This window comes from Plecotus auritus (genome assembly GCF_963455305.1).
Source record: "Plecotus auritus genome assembly, chromosome: 6".
Taxonomy (NCBI): Eukaryota; Metazoa; Chordata; class Mammalia; order Chiroptera; family Vespertilionidae; genus Plecotus; species Plecotus auritus.
The window spans coordinates 114847089-114867961 of record NC_137773.1 but is presented as its reverse complement, the minus strand read 5'-3'; the positions used below and the strand labels follow the sequence as shown (position 1 = coordinate 114867961).

The 20873-nt window shown below is 44.5% G+C and overlaps 1 protein-coding gene across 6 annotated transcripts; it reads left to right on the top strand.

Moving 5' to 3' along the window:
• Positions 1 to 1703: 1703 nt before the first annotated feature.
• Positions 1704 to 20518, top strand: LARP7 (La ribonucleoprotein 7, transcriptional regulator). Of its 6 annotated transcripts, none has more exons than XM_080671873.1 (14): positions 1723 to 1880; positions 6465 to 6593; positions 7456 to 7656; positions 8424 to 8524; positions 8603 to 8686; positions 8776 to 8940; positions 9030 to 9123; positions 9202 to 9552; positions 9632 to 9776; positions 11276 to 11427; positions 12256 to 12374; positions 15212 to 15371; positions 15583 to 15674; positions 19864 to 20518. In XM_080671873.1, exons 3-14 carry the CDS (start codon positions 7458 to 7460, stop codon positions 19942 to 19944), a joined length of 1743 nt encoding a protein of 580 aa, XP_080527999.1. In that variant the 5' UTR covers positions 1723 to 1880; positions 6465 to 6593; positions 7456 to 7457; the 3' UTR covers positions 19945 to 20518. The 6 variants fall into 6 exon arrangements, with proteins under 6 accessions (XP_080528000.1, XP_080527999.1, XP_080527997.1 ...); XM_080671871.1 differs by lacking the exon at positions 6465 to 6593 and adding an exon at positions 2163 to 2311 and having other exon boundaries at positions 9199 to 9552; XM_080671875.1 differs by having other exon boundaries at positions 1749 to 1880; positions 9199 to 9552.
• The last annotated feature ends 355 nt before the right edge of the window (positions 20519 to 20873 follow it).

The following is a 20873-nucleotide window of genomic DNA, read 5'->3' as shown; positions in this document are numbered from 1 at the left end:
TGCTCAGTGGATAGAGCGTCAGCCTGTGGACTGAAGGGTCCTGGGTTTGAGTCCCGGGCAAGGGCACATGCCTGGGCTGCTGGCTCCATCCTCACTGTGGGGTGTGCAGGAGGCAGCCAATTGATGATTCTCTCTCATCACTGATCTTTCTATCTCTCCCTTTCTCTCTAAAATAAATAAAAATGTATTTTAAAAAATAAAATTCTATATAATAAAAGGCTAATATGCAAATTGTCCCCTCTACCTTAAGTTCGACCAGGGTGGGGCCCAGCCAACCAACTGCCCACAGCCCCTCCCCCCGGCTGGCCCTGCAGGGCCAAAGGGCTGGATGACCCCCCCCTCCCTGCATGAATTCATGCACTGGGTCTCTAGTAAAATAATAAATAAATAAATGTGACAAAAATGAGCATGGGGGCTAGGGCATCAAACAAGGCTCCCAGAACGCAATGTCAAGCTGTAGGCTGAAATCACCACTAACCAGGGAAGAGCAGGGCAGGTTTTTCCAAACAGGAATCAACACGGACAAGGCCCACCATTAAGGGTCAAGGGTAAGACACTAGCAGTGAGAGGAGACTGAGAAAGTGAGGAATAGGACTCAAAGGCCTGTCTGCTATTATGAGTGGCCTGGACTTCCCCTTGAAGACAGTAGGAGGCCCCGGCAGGGTTTTTGGAAGATGGCCGTCTGACTTCGGTTTTACAACTGCTGGGGGTTGGGGAGAAATGAAACAAACACTTCTCCATGGCCTCGTTCTCGGGACAGGACGCAGGCCTTTCAGAAATGTTACCCCCATATCCTGCATACTATGCAGGGGAGGTGCAGGAGGACCGTCCCGACAGTCCCCGGCTACCCACATCTGCCTGCCAGGCGACTTCAAGGCCGCCCCACCATTAATAAGTTTCCCAAGGGGTTAGGGGACCCATGTTCCCGGAGGACCACAGAAGTGAGAGCGCCCTGCACGCCCACGTGGCTGTGCTCTCAGGACATCTCGGCCACTGTTCCCGGCCGGGTTTGTGGTCTTCCTCCCCAACCTATAAACTGTCAGAGCCACGAACCCAATGTCCATCCCGCCGCCAGTGTGGCGCCATGGTTGAACTTCAACCTATGAACCAGGAGGTCACGGGTGGACTCCAGTCAGGGCACATGCTGGGGTTGCAGGCTCCATTCCCACTGGGGGGCGTGCAGGAGGCAGCCAATCCATGGGATCCATGGTTCTCTCTCATCACTGATGTTTCTCTCTCCCTCTCCCTTCGCCTCTGAAATCAATAAGAAATATATTTTTTAAAAACCCAAAAACTACAACTTTAAAAAAAAAAGCCACATCATAATAAGGAGAAAGCCCCATTTCATTGGCCGAGACCCTGTGTAATCGGTGACGGTGAAGACGGACCCTCCCACCTCAGACATCCGTGGGCTGCAGACCCGGGACCACCGGCCGCAGGGCGTCCTCACCGTCCGCTCGGGGGCGGCTCTCTCGTCCCTTCCCCAGTTCAGGGACGCCGGCTCGGCTCCGCGCCCTCAGTCCCGGAAAGCAGGGAACCGTTCACCTTTCCCAAGCCCGACGCAAAACCCGCTTCCAATTCTCCCGCCAAACGTCGTGACGTCGCTACCCCGGGACACCAATAGAGCCGGCCAAACGCTCCGCTCGCGCCGCGGACTCCGCCCGCCAATCAAACTCCTCATTGGCCGCGTGCCCCAAGGCCCCGCCCCGCGAGCCGCACGCCAGAGACGTAGCGACGCACTGCGCCTCGGAGCGTCTAGGAAGCGCCCGGAGAGCTGTGTCGCGCGTCCTATGACGCTTCACACCCACGACTGTGAGTTTCGGGAGACGGAAAGGGCTGGAGGACGCAGGCTCTGGCCTGTATTTTGGAGACTGAACCGAGTAAGTTCCGAGGGGACTTTGGGGCCGCCGGGGGGAGCTGAGGTCCGTGCGCCCTGCCTTCTGTCTCCCTCGTGCCCCGCCCCCTCCCCGCCTCCCCTCGAGCCCGTCAGTGCGCACGCGCGGAGTCGGTGCGGAAGGGCGGCCTCCGTGCGGAGGGGGGATGGTGGGGCACGCGGAAGTTACGTTGCGTCACGGACTTGAGCTTTGGGCGCTAGGATTATCGGGGGGGGGGGGTGGGGGGGGGGAACCCGTGTCTTCTAACCAAGTCCTTTTTTTTCCCAGGACCTGGGCCCTTGTCCTCATGAGCGCTGCGTGCGGGGCCGGGGACCCTCGCGCACCTGCTTGGGGAGCCGTAACGGGTCCGAGGGCGGCGCCCCGCGGGGCAGCCGCAGACCCGGGGGTGGGTCCAGGCCTTGGAAGCTGAGCTGAGGGTGAGAAGGCGGGTCACCGGGGCTCGGGGCCAGGGTTCTCAGCCTTTGAGCGCACCATCTCCCTTAAAAACCATCCAGGCCATGGATGGGCCTCCCCGGGGAAATGCTTGCAGGTGTCTATAAACACTGTGCACACAATTTGTCAGCAAAAATTGTGAGCCTTTGGAATGGCCTGGAGAGAAAAATGCTGGCTGTCTGGTCCAATGCTCTTCCCGGGCCTGGGTGCCTCGTTCTCCTTGGGCCGCTTTGCCGCTGGGTGACTTGTGGAAGACGGTAGCCACGAGTGGGCCTTGCAGCTAATTCTGCAGAATAAGCCCTGACCAGTTTCGCATCCATTAACTAACTTATTTCTGCCTTCAGATACACTGCTTATATTCGTGTATCTGGTTTTTTAATTTTCCTTTGAACTGGTTTTAACACTTAACTAGTTCCCTAGTTGATTACTTAAAAAATCGTGGACTCGTGTTCATTTTGTATGTGTACAAGACTAGTGACTACCTTTTCATTAAAATGTATCATGTAAGAAGTTCATGGGATTCCCAAGAATGCCTGAAATGCCTCAAATTCCAGCCATAACACGGACTGAAGGCGTGGGGGCTGGAGGCGATGTGGGGTGGGTTCCCCAGCTCCTTGAGCTGTGTACTGTCTCAGCCTCGAGCCTCTGTAACAAGAAGTTGGAGGAAACCGCTTGTGGGATTGTGAGGAGTTTATTCCTTGTTTAAAGCCTGTGTAGAAGCCAGTTAGCTGTCACTGCTTCATTTAACAGTTTTGGGAAAATACATATTCTGCTATAAGATGGTGCTAAGGAATTTCTAGTGAATGTTTTAACATCCAAGTCACACCGAGAAGTGCGTTTTAGTTGCACAGCTCCTGGGAAGAACGGACGCCGTTAGGATAGTTTATAAACTGTTACCGTGTTACAGTGACAGTGGTTGCGGAGAACACTGGATGCACATGAGAGCTGTTCCCCTGGACACATTGCTAGGACATGGGGAGACAGATTGCTAAATGATAAACGATAATGGTTCCATGTTTTTGAGCGTGTGCTATGTAGCAGCAATTTGAAGTGCTTTATGTACACTTTTTAAATACATTTTTATTGATTTCAGAGAGGAAGAGAGAGAGAGAGAGAGAAACATCAGTGATGAGAGGATCATTGATCAGGTGCCTCCTGCATGCCCCAACTGGGGATTGAGTCTGCAACCCAGGCATGTGCCCTTGACCAGAATTGAACCTGGGATCCTTCATTCTGCAGGCTGATGCACTATCCCAGTGGTCGGCAAACTCATTAGTCAACAGAGCCAAATATCAACAGTACAACAATTGAAATTTCTTTTGAGAGCCAAATTTTTTAAACTTAAACTTCTTCTAATGCCACTTCTTCAAAATAGACTCGCCCAGGACGTGGTATTTTGTGGAAGAGCCACACTCAAGGGGCCAAAGAGCCACATGTGGCTCGCGAGCCGCAGTTTGCCAACCACGGCTCTATCCACTGAGCCAAACTGGCTAGGGCACGTGTACACTATTTTGATTAATTTTCATAAAACCCTACTACATAGGTATGGTTTTTATCCACATTTTATATAGCTCATAGAGAGAGAGATGAGGTAACTTGCTCAGAATCCACACAACTAGTAAATAGTTTGGCTGATTAACTCAGCAGACTATGGATCCTTAAGTAAGAAGAACAGGCCTGAGTAGGAAAGATGATTTGGAATGGGATGGATGTGACAACACACCTGTTTGTTATCCCAGGATAATGAGCAAGTAGGCTTTGAGGATCAAGCAAGTCTGTGTAGCTTCTGGTCTTTCCCAGCCGTTGTGTAGGGACGGTAAATTGTACCAGGTTGTTGCCTTCTGTTTAATCCATAGCTTCCTCTAAAGTGAAGGCATATTTGTTTATCTACAGAGTACAATTGCAGGTATGTATTATGTACCCAGGCAAGAGTTTCTGACTTGATTCTCCAAGCCCCAATATGAATCCTTAGGAGAAGGAATGAAGGAGATTCTCTGGACTGAGATACGAGGATGGTGGGAAAAATCTGGTTTCTGGGAGAATTGTGACTTTCTGTGCTTGTGCAGATCTGTTGCTACTTCCTCAGATGGCAGCTTTGACAGCAGAGGAATTGGAGAGCTGGTGACCTGCCCTTTGTAATTTCTAGTTTGTTCAGAAAGGGAAGTTAGCCCTGGATCCTGCTGTAGTGATAAGCTCAGACTTCATTTGAATTTTACTTATAATTCTGCCCCCCACCCCTACAAAAAGAATTTGTAATGCTTAACACTTGACGGTTTGTAAAATCCTTTAAAATACATTATTATTCAACAGACGCATAGGTTGTGGCAAAGCTCAAGTCCCTGCCCTGACAGTGTTTTCAGTCTGTGGGAGACAGACAGAATTGTAATTCCAGGTGATGATAAGAGGAGACAGGATCGAAAGTGGTGACGGGTTGTGTTAGGGTTAAGGTTAGAAGGGAGGGAATATATTAGATTTGGTCGAAGAGAAAGTCTCTGAGCAGGTGACCTTTGCAGGGACCTGAATGAACCGGGAAGTAATACCTGTGGATGTGCAGGCCTTGAGTTGGGAATGGCCTTCGCCATTAAGCCCCATGTCCTGGTTGCCATGAGCCTGCTGGAAGCAGTTGTAAGAGATGAAGTTAGAGAGACACCCCCAGGGCAGATGGGCCTTGTAGGACACCGTAAGGGCTGTGGGTTTTATTCTGAGTGTGATCTGAAGTCTGGAGGATTTTGTGCAAGAGGTAGATATGCCCTGCTTTACATACTTAGATGCTTATTTTGGCTGTTGTCTGGTGGATCGGTGCTAATGGAGGAGGCAGAAGCAGGCCTTGGTTTAGGCGCCCTATGTAGTTCAGGCAGGGCACATGCTAGCTTGGCCCTGGTGGTCCTGATGCTGAGGAGTTGTCTGTTTGCTGTGAGGAGAATTAGGACAATTCAAGGGCTTTGCCCTCCTGCCGTTCTTACTTGGGTTTCTGAGGTATGGGACACTAGACAAAACAAAAGTTTGTTAAAACTTGAGTTTAATTTTTCCCATTTTAAATTTGAGATGTAGTTCGGATAAACAAGTAGAGACATCGCACAGACAGTTGAATATTAGAATGGGGAGCTCAGGGGAGAAGTAAGGGCTGGAGAATTTAGATTGTAAACTGTCAGCATAGAGTCAAGCATCTTAAAGCTGGGACCCTCTGAAAGGATTCCTGTGAGTCAGAAGGGAGCCCAACTGAACCAAGGGGGGCAGGGGGGAAGGTCCAGAAAAGGAAATTGAAGGTTGAAACCCTCCTCAAGCTGCATGAGGAAAGTGGCCTCAAGGGAATTCTCACCTCAAGCTGCTAAGTGTCAGACGGTGGATCTGATGTGTCTTCAGTGTCACCTGAATGGGCTCAGGTGAGATATCAGGTGAGGTACTAGGTGAGGGATGAGGTTGCAGTGCAGCACTAGGACACCTGATTGTTTCTGATAACTAGTTCTGACCTGGAGCTCCATTTTTGTGTGATGCTGGCATCATGTAAATTAATACTTACATGTCTGCGTTAAAATCCACACTTGGCTGACTGATCAGGAAGCCTGTTCTAAGAGTGCGAGTTCTCTCTTGTTGACCTTGGAGAATGAAGGGGGCTCTGCCTGCTGTCACTGCATCTGCTGCCCTCAGGGATAGGTTCTGGCTGAGACTGAGGCCAAAATGGGCTTCCATCTAGTGCAGGGGTGGGCAAACTCTTTGACTCGGGGGCCACAATGGGTTCTTAAACTGGACCGGAGGGCCGGAACAAAAGCATGGATGGAGTGTTTGTGTGAACTAATATAAATTCAAAGTAAAGGAGCAGATGGGAGAGCAAGAGAACCGGATAGAACAGCCGGATCCGGCCCACGGGCCGTAGTTTGCCCTCAGCTGATCTAGTGCCTCGTTTACTGAGCTTTACAGGAGGGCACAGAGGCAGCACATAGAGCAGGGGCAGTGTTTTTCCTGCCTCAGGGAGGCCTGCCGGCCCCAGCACTTCCCCAGTCCAGCACTGCACCCACATCCACTGGCCCTTACCTGCCACAGACCTGTGGCTTCCACAGATAAAGGCCAAAAGTGTTGAGGTGAAAGCTTTAGCCCCCCCTTTACCCTCCAATCTATTATGTCATTCTGTTCATGTAGGCCCAAGGCCTGCATGCCAGCTAAGAGGGGCTAAAGAGACGTGTGTCTTTAACTCTCCTGTTTCCAAGAAAACCATCTTAAGTGAGACTGGTTATTCTCAGGCAGGCCTGCATCATCCCAGACCCAATGGTAAGCCTTTGCTCGTGTGTTCATTTGTGTGCATGTACCTCTAGTGACTTCATTAAGAAGACAAAATTCAGTCTACGAACATTTGAGTGACTCTTATGTGCCAGGGACTGGGGATGGATGCATCAGTAACTAATACAAAAAGCACTGATTTCCTCCATCCCACACTCGAGGGAGGGTACAGAACAAACAAGTAAACTGGATGCAATGGGCAGTAAGGGTGGGGAGACAAACTGTCCAGAAATTTGTGGTTTTAAATATAGTTGTGGAAGGAGACCTCACTGAAGAGGTTTGAACAAGACTTCAGCAAGTGAGGGAGCAAGCCATGTTACCTAGGGGAGTGTTTCAGAGCAAGAGCAGCCAAGGACTGAGGCTGGAGCCCAGGGGGCAAAGGAGGCGGTCAGCATAACTTGAAAGGAGGGGTTTGAGAATTGGTGCCCAAGAAGTAAATACTGGAATGGGATGGTCACCTGAAAAGGGCTGATTCTACAGCTTACCTGGTAAGTTCTGCTTATAGTGAAGAGAAATAAACATTTTAAAAATTCAAAATCAGGAATCAACTATTTCATTGGAGGTTGTATTTAAAAATTAAATTTGAGGTCTCTTGAGATGAAATGTCTGAGTTCCTTAATCTTACACTTTCACTTAGTGACTTAAAAGTGTAGCTAAGTGATAAAGATTTTATATAGAATAATCTAGTCCTGCAGTTTAAAAGGCCTAAAAAGTAAAGGTATGACCTATGATGTCTGAAGCAAGATATTCTAAAGCTAAAAATTTTTAAATGAACTGCCAGCCAATGAAAGTTTATTCAACCGATTAACTTTTTATATTACCAGACTTACGTATTTACCTCTTTAATTCACAGGAATGGAAACTGAAAGAGGAAAACAAGAGAAGGCGATGGAAGAGGAAAGTACTGAAAAAAAAGAGGTAGAGAAAAAAAAGCGGTCTCGAGTAAAACAGGTGCTTGCAGATATCACCAAGCAAGTAGACTTCTGGTTTGGAGATGCAAATCTTCACAAGGATAGATTTCTTCGAGAGCAGATAGAAAAATCTAGAGATGGATGTAAGTTTGCTTCAGTATATAATGGAACCAATTTTCAGCTGTACTGCATTTGATGTACTAACTTGTTTACTTCTGAAATATTATGTATTTGTATTAATTGGTGTGTACCGTTTTTCTTACACTATTCTTCAGTATTACTGTTTTATGTATGGTGTATATACTATGCTATATACACTATATATATTTTTTAAAATATATTTTATTGATTTCAGAGAGGAGAGGGAGATAGAAACATCAGTGATGTGAGAATCACTGGCTGCCTCCTGCACGCCCCCCACTGGGGACCGAGCCCGCAACCCAGGCATGTGCCCTTGGCCAGAATCAAACCTGGGACCTTTCAGTCCTCAGACCGACGTTCTATCCACTGAGCCAAATCAGCTACGGCTATATATTTTAAACAGTGTGCACACTAGACTTGATTAAAAAGTGAGTGGAGATGGGGGAGGTACAGAGGGTGTGGACATGGACAGTGACTCGATTTGTGGAATTGTGCATCTACGATAAGGACTCTTAAGAAGTCATTCTAAAAAACCAATTAATTCACCCACTGAGTGTATTTCAGTGCTAAGATGGAGTGTATTTCAGTGCTGAGATGGACAGGCACTAGAGGCATGTCCCAAGAAAACAATTTACATATTACAAAATCGTAAACTTATTAGTTTTAAAAGGAGGTACATAAGAATTCAAATGGGACAGGGATTTTCAACCATGACTGTAACAGGAGCAGTTTGAAATTTCATTTATGCTCACTTTTACATTTTTATTAGATGTTGATATATCACTTCTGGTGTCTTTTAACAAAATGAAAAAATTGACCACTGACAAAAAGTTAATAGCCAGAGCACTGAAAAGTTCAGCTGTCGTAGAGGTAAGAGGTTGTTTTCTATCACATAAATTCCCACACAATCACACAAACTTCGCAGCTCACTAACTGTGTGCTTTGTAGCTGGACTTGGAAGGCACCAGGATCAGGAGGAAGCAGCCTCTGGGGGAGAGACCCAAGGATGAGGATGAGCGGACCGTATACGTGGTAAGCCTGTTCTGGAATACAAGTAAACACGTGGTGACCATGAGTAAGAATAGAGAATCATTATTAACAATGTAATTAATTTATTGTAGGAGTTACTTCCCAAAAATGTGAATCACAGCTGGATTGAGAGAGTGTTTGGGAAATGTGGCAATGTCCTTTACGTGAGTATCCCGCACTACAAGTCTACGGGAGACCCGAAGGGATTTGCCTTTGTGGAATTTGAGACAAAAGAACAGGCAGCAAAAGCTATTGAGGTAGGTCCAGAACCTAAAAAGAAAATAATTAGCAAAAGAAAATTATCACGCATTTTAATTAGACAAAATTTTTGCTGATTTCATTTCAGTTTCTTAACAACCCACCAGAGGAAGCACCAAGGAAACCTGGGATATTTCCTAAAACAGTGAAAAATAAGCCCATTCCTGCCCTGGGAGTAGCTGGTGAGTATTTAGGTAAACATATTGTAAGTGGGTGTACATGCAGTCAGGTGAAAACTGATGGTAGCATTGTTACAGAAGAAAAGAGAAAGAGAAAGAAGAAGAAAGGCCGGGTGAAGAAGGAAGACAGTGGCCAGGCCAAAGAGGCACACGTGGACACAGGCAAGGAGAGCAGCTCCTGTGAGGTGAAGGAACCCAGGACCACGTCGGACGGCTCCGAAGGGGAGGGCGCTGAACCCCAAAAGCCACCCTCAAAGAAAAAAAAAAAGCGGGTTAGAGCTGAAGCGGCCGGTTTACCTTCGGTGCGAGCAGAGAAGAGGAAGCGAAGTAGCTCCGAGGACGCAGGGTGCCCGGCTCCCAGGTCCAAAGTCAGGAAAACGGCCCAGAAATACAACCTGAAAAAAGCCTCCCAAGTGTCCAAAGAAAACAAAGGTATTTCTGGCTTTACTTAAGATTAGGGCTCGACAAATACAGTTGATTTTGACATCTGATTTCTGTGTTTTTCTTAAAGATGTAGAAGTCTCCACTGAAGAGGAAAAGGAAGCTGGAGATATAAAAGACGGATCACTCTTAAAAGCAAAGAGGAAGCACAAGAAAAAGCACAAGGAGAGGCACAAGATGGGAGAGGAGGTCATCCCCCTGCGCGTGCTGTCCAAGTGAGTGGGGCCGGTAGGTCGGAGCAGCCCAGGCCATCACCATTGCTAAAGTGCAATTCCAGTTTGTGTAACAGAGTTGCATATTAGCAACAGTCATGGCCTGCAGCCCAGGTCTGTGCACAGCAGGACTGATGGGTACAAAGCAACAACCACACTAAAACATGGAAGCACTTATTTCCATCTGTCAAGCAAATGCCTCCATGTTAAAGTGGTGGGTGTTCTTAAGAGATGTAATGGTTCCGCTCAAATACACCAGACTGCAGGTCAGGCTTGTGCGCTTGGGAAAATGCACAGCAAGACTTACCATCACTGAAACATGGAAGCACTTACTTTTTTGATTCCAAAGCAAGTACATCCACGTTTAAGTGGTGGGGAGCCCAGTCCTGGAGAACCTTGCAAACCTGACCTGGCTTTAACCTGTAAAGTAAGTCTAGAACACAGATTTAGGCCCCAAAACGGTGTGGGTTTGGAGACACCTCCACTGAAACATGGAAGCACTTACTTTTACTTTACACAGCAGGTGCCTCCAGGTTAAAGCAGAGGAGTCCCCGTGGCCTCTGGAAACAGACTAGGTTCCTGTGTGGCAGCGGAGGGATCATTGGACTCACTTCTACTAAAACATGGAAGCACTTACTATGTAGGCCACAGAGAGCATTTCCATGTTAAAGTGGAAGGGAGCCCCTGGACGCTAGGTGGGAACCAAGGAGGACAAAGCAAATGGCATACCTTTCAGAAGAAAGTTGTTCCCAAAGTCCTGTCCTCCTGGGAAGTCTAAAAGGACTTGGGACTCCTGTATTTATAGGATCCTTAGCTCTGAATTCCTTCTGCCTTTATCTTAGGGAATCATTAAGGGCCTTTTGTTATTCTAATGACTCAGCTTAGGAAGGTAGGATCCTGGGTGGGTTGGGACTTTTTTTTTTTTGAAGTATACAGATGCCAATGTTAACAGCTAAACCCATCACCAGCAGATCTCCTCCTCCTTAAACTCTGCTATCTGCGTGTTTGAGTGCGTAGATTAGGGCTAACAATGAGCGCTTCCAGGAGCCCAGAGGGCCATTGTGTTCCTCTCTGGAGGAGCTCAAGCTGTTTGAGGAAGCATCCACATGTTAAATGCATGTAAATAAGTTGCTTCCAGGGGGTGTTTTTTCCCTCTTAGAAATTCCTTTTCATTCTAGTAAATACTAAGGAATGTTATCTCTGAAATTGGGAGCAGTTTAACAAGTAATCCAAGTCATCTTTAAATTTCAGTCTATCCTTTTCCCCCAGAGACAACTGTTGTAGTAAATGTTATCAGTTAATTAATTCAAAACCTTCATTTCCAAAAGTTCAAATCATTGAAGTATACTCAGGAACTGACCTGGCAAATTGAAGCCTATCCATCTGGGTGCTGGCCTGGGCCCCTCCCTTTGCCTGCTTGCTGGGTGATGTGAACTCAGAATCATTGTGAGGGGACCTACTTAATCATCTGTTATTTCTAATGTACTTTTCTTTTATTACAGGAGTGAATGGATGGATTTGAAAAAAGAGTATTTAGCCCTGCAAAAAGCCAGTATGGCTTCTTTAAAAAAAACAATATCCCAAATAAAATCGGAGTCAGAAATGGAAATAGACCATGAAGTAACTAATAAGTCTGGACTGAAAAATGAAAAAAGTAAAATGATAGTTTTTGTAACATTATATTATATACTAAAATACTATTTCAGAGTTATAGGCTGAACTTTAATTTTTAGAAACTTAATTATACAATAATCATTACAGAAATTACGGATTTGGCAAGTTATTTGGATGTGAGACTTATTCTTGATATAAGAACATTTGAAGGGCTCATTTAAACAGTATGTTTTCTAATCAGTTATTTAAATTTTCTCTAGTTCTCATTGTTACTCAGATTTAGTAATGAGTGTCTACTTTATCTTAAGTTTGTAATTTAATTACAAAGGTTGTAATTTTACACTTGTAAATTCATTTCATAGTATTAACCACAAGCAGAAATAACACAAAATAAGATTCTTAGGAAATTTATATTAAGATATATGTTAAATTCCTATAATGAAAATTAATTTTCACATCTGAATTATTATATAGAAAATTCTGTAGTATTCCATGCCTGTTTATCTATCTACTTTTATTAGGTACTTTTTGGGGTTTTTTTGTTCAGGGAAAATGGGCATTTTGGGGGGAAGACGTTACAAGTGTTATAAAAGTAACAGTTTGCATTTACAGTAATTATAGTTTTGTATTTTATTTCATGGTAATCTGCAATAAGCAGTGTGATTTTTGTCCGGGAGGCCTATTCCGAGCCCCAATGATCTACAATGTATAACTTCCTTAGTTACATAAATTAGGTTACAATTAAGTTTTAAATTAAGTAAATTACTTTTTTTAAGTAGCCTAAGAAATAATGTCGGTGTAAAGAGGCCCAAGTGTTAAATGACTAAGTGTGATAGTTCTTTCTGGTCTTTTTCTACCCCATGAGCAGTGAGCAGTGAGGAGGGCCATCCCCCGGAGAAGGCCCAGGCGGCGGGGCCGCAATTCACGGCGGGCGTTATTGTGAAGATCGTCAGCCCGGAGCCTCTGCCCGGCAGGAAGCTCGTCAGGGTGAGCCTGAGCGTCCCGGCTGCTTGTACTCTTTCCTCCTCAGGACTCCCTGTGAAAATGTGTGGCATTTGGAAAACACAGCCAATCCAATTAGAGCCTGTTCCTCTGTGGTCAAGTCCTTGCAGGGTTTGATTCCAGAACGACTGAAATGTGACCGAAGCAGAATCCAAAGACTGAATTCTTGGGGGATGACAGTGCTGTGAGCACATCCTCCTGCAGGAGGCCTACAGTGTCTGTCTGTCCACGACGCCTCTGGCCGGTGGCTGTGGGCTGAGGAAGCCACTCTGTTCCTCCTTAACGGAGGGCGGGAGGCAGCAGACTTCCCTGTGCTCCTTTCTGGGGCTTTTTGTTTTCAGAGAAACGGGTTTTAGAAGAGTAGTGCCACATGTGCTGAAGATTCCATCAGCAATAGAGGGTCTGAAATTATTTTAAAATCCTAAGCCTCTGCTGTCAGATTTTGGAACAAACTAGAGAATTGGTGATTTGTTTTCATTGGCGCTCAGCTTTCAACAGACTCCTCAATTTTCTTTTGCCTGAAGTCAAAACTGTTTTGGAATAAAAGAGATAATATGTGTATTTTTTTTCTTTGCATGAATTTAGTTTATTTTTGTCTGTTAATGAATTGAAATTGAACATGTTTTTCTGAAAGAAATGTAGGGTGTTTTGAAAAAAAGCCTTTTCTTAATTTTGTGTTAACTTTTTTTAATATTTTCAATCCATGCCGATTGTTTAAGAAATTTGAAACAATTACAGAAAAGTGTAAAGTATTTTGAAAAACTACAGAAGTTTTGCATGCATGTGCAAATATACCCAGAGTTCTACATAATTTACATGGCAAATACTGTTTGACAGTCTGTCTCCTTTTTTCACTTTCTATGATTTACCTAACAGCCTTTTGTACACCAGTACAGCAATATTTCTCTCTTGTTCATAATGTTCTATTGGGAGGCAGTACCATATATTATTTACCCCTAGCCTGCCACCCAATTAGGTGAGACACTGTCTTTTCAAACCATGTAAAGCCTGCTGTAACATAGCAGACGTATTTACATTTTGACAATGACTTTCCTCCTCATACCAGTCACATTTTACCTGCATAACCTTTGAGGTTGCTCAATGTGATCAGGTGTAAACGCTTTCCTGAAATTCCGCAGCTCTCACTAACACGTAGGTGAGGTTCTCCCAGGCTGTGGATGAGGGTGCGGTCAGTCCCACGCGGATACTCCAGCTTGCAGAGCATTGTGGCAAAAGAGAACTTCACACACAGGGATAAGACTGAGCTTGGAGATGCTGCTGTGATTGGTGTGGCTGGTTTAGTTGGTTGGTTTTTCTATTAAGATTTAATAGAAAAATCACTTGGTTTGTTATTTGGAATGCATAGCATAAATTTATATCGATTGCAAATTCTTCATTTATGATCATTGAAATCATAAAATAACTATTAATCAAGTTCCTAGTTACTTACAGTTTGCTGGAACAAAACTGAACGAGGAGGATGGTGGCGGCAGTTTGTGCCTTGCCCAGTACGATTCCCAGGCTAATTGTCATTCTAAGGTTACCCTGACATTATGATGGCTATTTAGTAAATGTCTTTTGAAAGGTACTACTATAAACCCGTCACATAAATCAATCACGTGGCATACTATCATTGAAGAGTCAAACTTTTTCAACTTGAAACTGATTGTTTTTCTTGCTTAGTCTCTAAATTTAGTACTGTTAACTAAAGAAATGGGAAGAATTGACAAGTATATTGGTTCTCTTTTTTTTATTGAATTAGCAAACATTAAGTACCTCTTCTGTGATAGGCAGGATGATAGGGATGGGATGAGTTAAGACTTAGTTCCTATTTCTACAGACTCACAGGTTTTTATATATGTAAGCTTCATTATTAACTAATAAATTTTTCTCTTATTCTGTGATGAAGTAATATTTCCAGGAGTTTCTCAGTTCTGTGTAAATCAGACTTTAAAAATCCAACATCTAAAAGTAACCTAAATTACTTGTGGCTTGAATTTTTGGGTCAAAACTGAAAGGGACGAGATGTATAAGGCCCTGTTTTTGGCTGGGAATCCTTAGTTATTTGTTTAACTTCATGAATGGAGACTGATAAATTAAGACGTGGTAAAACATTCCTGCATAATCGCCTGTGTTTGCTGAGGAGCCTGCTGTGAATGCAGGAATCTTGTTAATTTGCCCTCCCAGCAGGCAAGGTGGGGAAACTTCTCCTGGATTTGGGTGACACAACTTGTTTAGCAGAGGTTATTTAGGTATTTCATCAAAGAGGAAGAGCTTTTGAGCTATATTTTCAAAGACCCACTCAGGAACCTAGAATTTGTGTAGGTTCACTGAAACTTTTTTTTGCATGAGTTGTTATAAGAAGTTGAATGTTTTCATATATATTTTAAGTCAGAAGTCATAAGTGTACCGGTGAGGGGTAACACACCTCTTCCCCAATCCATGGAGGCTCTTTCTATTTTGGTTTTAATCCCAGCCCTTATTCTGACTGCTCCCGGACAGGACACCCCTCTTGTTGATGGCGGGAGGGTGTGGTGCGCTCTGCTGCATGTCTGTGCTCCACAGACAGGTCTCCCCTCCGTGAGATGTGAAGGATGTGGTTGAGTAAGGGAAGATATGATTAGAGGCGATATTGAATGGGTTCTCAGGTGTGTCCGTGTTAGGTTTTTAAGAACATTTGTATATATTTCAGAAGAAATGTTAATGTAGGGTAGTTCTCATTTAAGCTTCAGATGGCATAACACATTCTGACATAGCCATGGGGAGCATGTTAGCCGCGGTGTGAGACGTTTTATTCATATTCCCTCTCTACTGTGCGGCAGGACACGCTGGCCACTGTCTCAGAAGTAGTGTATGTGGATTTGCTGGAAGGAGATACCGAGTGCCATGCCAGGTTTAAGTCTCCTGAGGATGCTCAAGCCGTCATGCACGCATGTGCAGAAATTAAAAAGAAGCACTGCTGGAAACTCGAGATTCTCTCTGGTAAAACTTCATAGACCTTCCTTTTCAACAAGCCGATTGGGGGTGACTGTGTGATGCTTTCTGAGTTTGGCTAATGAGACTAGTCTTTTTTGTGCTCTTACATGCATAAAGTTTAAAGCATTAAACTTTAGTTCTATTGAGAGCATAGTGCCCTGAGTGTGTTTCTCCTTTGTGCCCTTGTATGCAGAGCTCCATGTTCTGTGTTTTTCAGGTGACCATGAACAGAGGTACTGGCAGAAGATTCTGGTAGACAGGCAGGCCAAACTGAACCAGCCTCGCGAGAAGAAAAGAGGCACTGAGAAGGTAGCTGGCTGATTTTATTTAGTTTCGTTATTCTTTGCTTGGTCTTGGGGGGCTGAGGGGCAGCCTAAGCTTTTCCAAAGGCTGACTCACTTCTGAAAGTCATGTGCAGGAGTAAAATAGTGCTGGTTTTGCAGGAGGTGGCGGGTTTACGTGGCGTGCACTGAGCTTTAGGTTGAGAGGGAACACTTATTCTCTAGATTTTGAGATACACAAAATTAGAATTATTTTCCCCATGAGGGTGCATGGTTTTAATTTGGAGTCTTCCCTTTGGCCTTTCTCTTTGTTTAACTTGTGTGCTGACTTAAAGCAGTTCTGCTTCTGGCTGCTGGGTGGTAAGCGATTCTTTAAACATTCTCTTAAGGTAAAAAACATAATGTATATGGAGTGTGGTCTTTAAGGACAGGAGCCTCCAGAGATAAGAGTGAGAGCCTTTATACATGTCGTTCCCTAAAATGTGATAAGCTGTGTTACTTTTTCTCTGGATAGTCAAGTGATATAAACAACTTTAAATACCTTAAATAATTTAAAGCAAGCTTCTTATTCAGTAATTTTATTTTAAATGACACTGAGTAATTTATTAAATCATTATTGTTTCTAGTGAGATGTCAAGCTTATTATTTTAAAATAAATTATTATACATGTAAAGGTTAGTGCATCTTAAAGTGCTTAGAAAAGAACAGGGCACATAATAACTAAATTACTATTATCAAAATTTTTGAATGTATATTGTAAAAATCAGAAAAACCTACAAAGACGTACATTATTTTGTCATTGGTTAGCACTTGAGAAGTCATGCTTTCTGTACTCCAGGTTTGATGGCTTGGATTCGTATTTATAAAATTCTTTTTTCCTTAACCTTAAAACTCGAGTGTTTTTCAGCCTAGCATCGCCTGCATTCATTGGAATGTAGATGATTTGGGGGGAGGTGTCCCCTGGTCTTTGTGAATTCTGTCTCTCAAGGCAGAAGCTGCTCCGAGGGGGCCACCTTCCTTCCTGGGGGTGCTCAGCTCTGTGAGGTGTTAATTTGAAAGCCTGCTTGAGGCTATTTAAATGTTAAAGTAACTAATCCTGAACTCGGCACTGAAATGAAACCATTTTGTTAAATATTTATCTTCCAATTGGTGTGTCATTTTATTTAAATTTTATGTTTGTAGAACTAGGAATTAGTATTTTTTTTTTTTCCAGAAAGATCCCATTTTCCTAAGTTTGAGGCGAGGAAAAAGATTGACTCGGGCGTTTTGTGAATGGGCTTGGAGCCCAGCGAGGGCTGGCGCGGAGCATGGGCTCTTTTCCAACCTTCTTACCTGCTGCACCTTCAGGCCACATCCAGCTCCTGTCAGGGAAGCAGCCAGTGGGCTCTGTCCTAAGCAAAACAGGAGCCACACAAAGTCGCTGTTCAGAGGAGAGGCTACCAGCCGTGGGCAAACTACCGCCCGCGGGCTGGATCCGGCCCGTTCGGCTGTTCTATCCGGCCCGCGGAACCGAAAGAGCGGAGGGTTCTCTTGCTCTCCTCTCCGCTCCTTTACTTTGAATTTATATTAGTTCACACAAACACTCCATCCATGCTTTTGTTCCGGCCCTCCGGTCCAGTTTAGGAACCCATTGTGGCCCTCGAGTCAAAAAGTTTGCCCACCCCTGGCATGATTAGTTTGCCAGCCACCTTTTTTGGTCGTTCATTTCGTTAATATTTTCGAGTGCCCGTTGGTGTTAGCCACTCATGAGGACACACCACGAGTGGCTGCGTAGTGGGTGGCGACAGTGCTGTGCGGAGTAGACGAGGGCCTGCGTGGCTTCACACCCAGTGGGCTGGTCCCAGGCGTCTCTGCGGCCTCAGCAAAGGAAGCCGGGTTCCCAGGAGGCCTGGGGCAGTGCCGCTGGGGAGCTGGAGCAGGCCTCGGTCAGGGGAGCTGAGGGTTCAGAGAAGGTTTGCCAGACAGTGAGACAGAGACCTACTGACAGCCCAGGGTCTACAAGGGAGAGAAAAGCGCTACTGTGAATACTGGTCTTCATTTTCACATTATGGTGCAGACACTGGGGACAGTTTCCTAAGTCCTGGTCGGCATAGGTAAAGACAGGAGAAGAAGAGGTAAAGAAAATTTTACTTTCTACACATGGATTCCTACGAATAAGAGTCTAGTGCGGGGAAAGAAATGAAGAGCTCTCACAGGTCAGTGAGAGGCTAGAGAGAGCTGCCCACACAGCCTCCTCATTGCTGCCAGACATGCATGTGGGGGGGCCCATCACTTTGAGCACATGATACAAAGTGAGGCTTCTCTCCTTTCCCTTTAGCTTTTAGAGTATATTTTAATCTTTATTGTTGAAAGTATTACCTTTGTCCCCTTTTTTCCCCCATTAACCCTCTCCAACCTGCCCCCATCCCCCACTCCAGGCCTCACCGCCTAATTGTCCATGTCCATGGGTTATGGACATACATAAGAGGTCTTTGGTTGATTTCCTCCCACCCACTCACCCTCCCTATTTTAATTTTGTGTTGCTTTTTATCAAAATGGGTTTTTTCCTTACACAACTGGTATGTCAGACATCCAGCAGGTAAGAGCATAGTTCATAAATTCGTGAAGAACACCTGGGAGGGACAGTGTTTACATCTTGCCTCGCCTCAGGAGGAACAGGCTTTCAGGGTAACCTAAAAGCGACTTCCTGCCAATGGCCACATGTCACCAAACACTTCAAAGAAACTATGTTGTTGGTTGATTACTCATTAGAATCTGTGTTTTTATGAGAATAAGATTTTCATTTCTTCCAAAGCTAAATATTGTAAATGTTTTTATCAAGAAAGCTTTTGGGCCCTGTCCAGTACTGCTAAGTGGTTAGAGCATCGGACCGCACACAAAGGGTCAAGGGTTGGATTCCTGGTCCAGGGCATGCACTGTGTTCCAGGCTCAATCCCTGCCCTAGTCAGGCACATGTGGGGGCAGGCAGTTGATGTGTCTCTCACAGTGATGTTTCTCTCTCCCCCTCCCCCTTCCTCCCTTCTGCTCTTTCTAAAAGAAGTCAATGGCTGCCCTAGCCAGTTTGGCTCAGTGGATAGAAGTCAGCCTGTGAACTGAAAGGTTCCAGGTTCGATTCTGGTCAAGGGCACATGCCTGGGTTGTGGGCTCGATCCCCATTGGGGGACTTGCAGGAGGCAGCCAATCCATGATTCTCTCTCACCATGGATGTTTCTATCTCTCTCTCCCTCTCCCTTCCTCTCTGAAAGCAATAAAAATATTAAAAAGTCAATGGAAAAATCCTCTGGTGAGGATTGAAAAAGAAAGCTTTTGGAATATTTAGATATTTTAAATGATGTTCATGCCACATAACTTCATGCCTTCTTTGAAAATATTAATGTGTTTGTATTCTGTAGTAATAAGTACTTTCAGTAGCAGACGGTACTTGTGACATATATACATACATACATACATATATACATTTATTTATTTATTTATTTATTTATTTATTTATTTATTTATTTATTTATTTCCTCGTCCGAGGATGTTTTTATTGATTTTTTTTTTTTTTAAGAGAACGGAAGGGAGAAAGAGAGACAACAGTGTGAGAGAGAAACTTTGATTGGTTGCCCAGCCCTGACCAAGGATCGAACTCGCAGCCTGACTGGGAATTGAACCTGCAACCTTTGGGTATATGGGGTGACACTCCAACCAACTGAGCCTCCCAGCCAGGGCTGTGTTTGAGATTTTAGTTTCAAGTTTGTAAGCAAACCTTTGTGTAAGCACTCTGCTGGAAGTACGCCGTCTCGTTCCAGTAGCACATGATTCTCAAGCACGGTGTCGTGACTGACCATAGAGCCTATAAGGAGTGACTTAGTGGCCAGGACTGACACCGGGGGTAGGAAGCAGCCAGTAGGGTGGGTCCTGACCCGCAGGTAACAAAAGTGGCCTACACGGAGTGTGGCTCCTTTTAATTGAAAAATGTTTCGTAATCTGGAACTAAAGTGGGAGGGTTTTGGATAATTGAAAGATTGAGTACCTATTATACTATAAACCATACCTGATCATTCTTTCTGTGATTGATTTGGCCTAAGCCTAATTATCTCATTTGTCTTCCTCTCCCCCTTTTGGAAATATTTTATTCAAGCTGATGATAGTTGTGAAATTTTTTTAGACATAATTATATTTTGTTTGTTTTTAGGTATCCTGTACATTCTAATTTCTGATTTCTTTCTTCATAGTTAATCAGCAAAGCTGAAAAGATTAGACTCGAAAAGACTCAACAAGCAAGTAAACATATTAGATTTTCTCAATATAATTGAAAAAATTTTGGTTCACCTCTTAAGATTTTACTGGATGCTGGAGCTGTTGAAGAAATCCATTTTTATTATGCTAGGAATGCCTAATGAATGTTTTTTTTAAAACCCACATTTACCTAAAATAACTTGTTAATAAGATTTTTTTCTAGAGACAAGTACATTGTATACTAGCATTTTTTCATTAAACATTTTATTTGTTGAAATGCTTACATAAATCAACCCCATTGATTTAGTAAGTGCTTTGAACATTATCATTAATTTTTTTTATATTACTAAAACAATAACGTGCAGAAAAAATCAGTACTACATTAAGATATAGTTTAGAAAAAATGTGTAGGCTCTCACTGTACTTAACATTTTGTAGCTTTTTCCACTTCCAGTGTCCTGGGTGTCATGTCAGGCTGGTTTGTGCAGACAGATGTGTGATCTTTTTGTTCTGTGCACTGTTCTCTGCCCCTCTGTGTTCCTGCTGAACAGGCCACATGAACTGTTTCCAATTAAAATGCTAAATTTTAAAAGTACTGAGTTTGTATTCCATAAATGAAGACAAAAATAAAATGTTCAAACGCTATTAACTAACCAGTTAACTGCCACGCATCCAAAATGGAAACCATCCCCACACGCCAAGGTATTTTTAATTTAATTGCATCTGTAGACGCTGATGGCATTCAAAGGGTTATGAAAACACTGGGGGGGAAATGGAGGAATCTGCATGAGGCCTCACTGAGGGACTCCCAGGCTGGAGCGAGTCGCCCCCCCGCCCCAGGCCTTTGCCGGCTGCCTCTCCTGTCTCCCAGTCTCCCACCAAGTGTCAGGGCATGCCCTGCGCAGCCCGGTCTCACTCAGGCTGCTAACCCCGGTCTCCTCAGGCTGCTAACTCCGTCTCTTCGGCTCCATCCAGCGATGGCCCTCCATCTGGCTGCCTCACACAG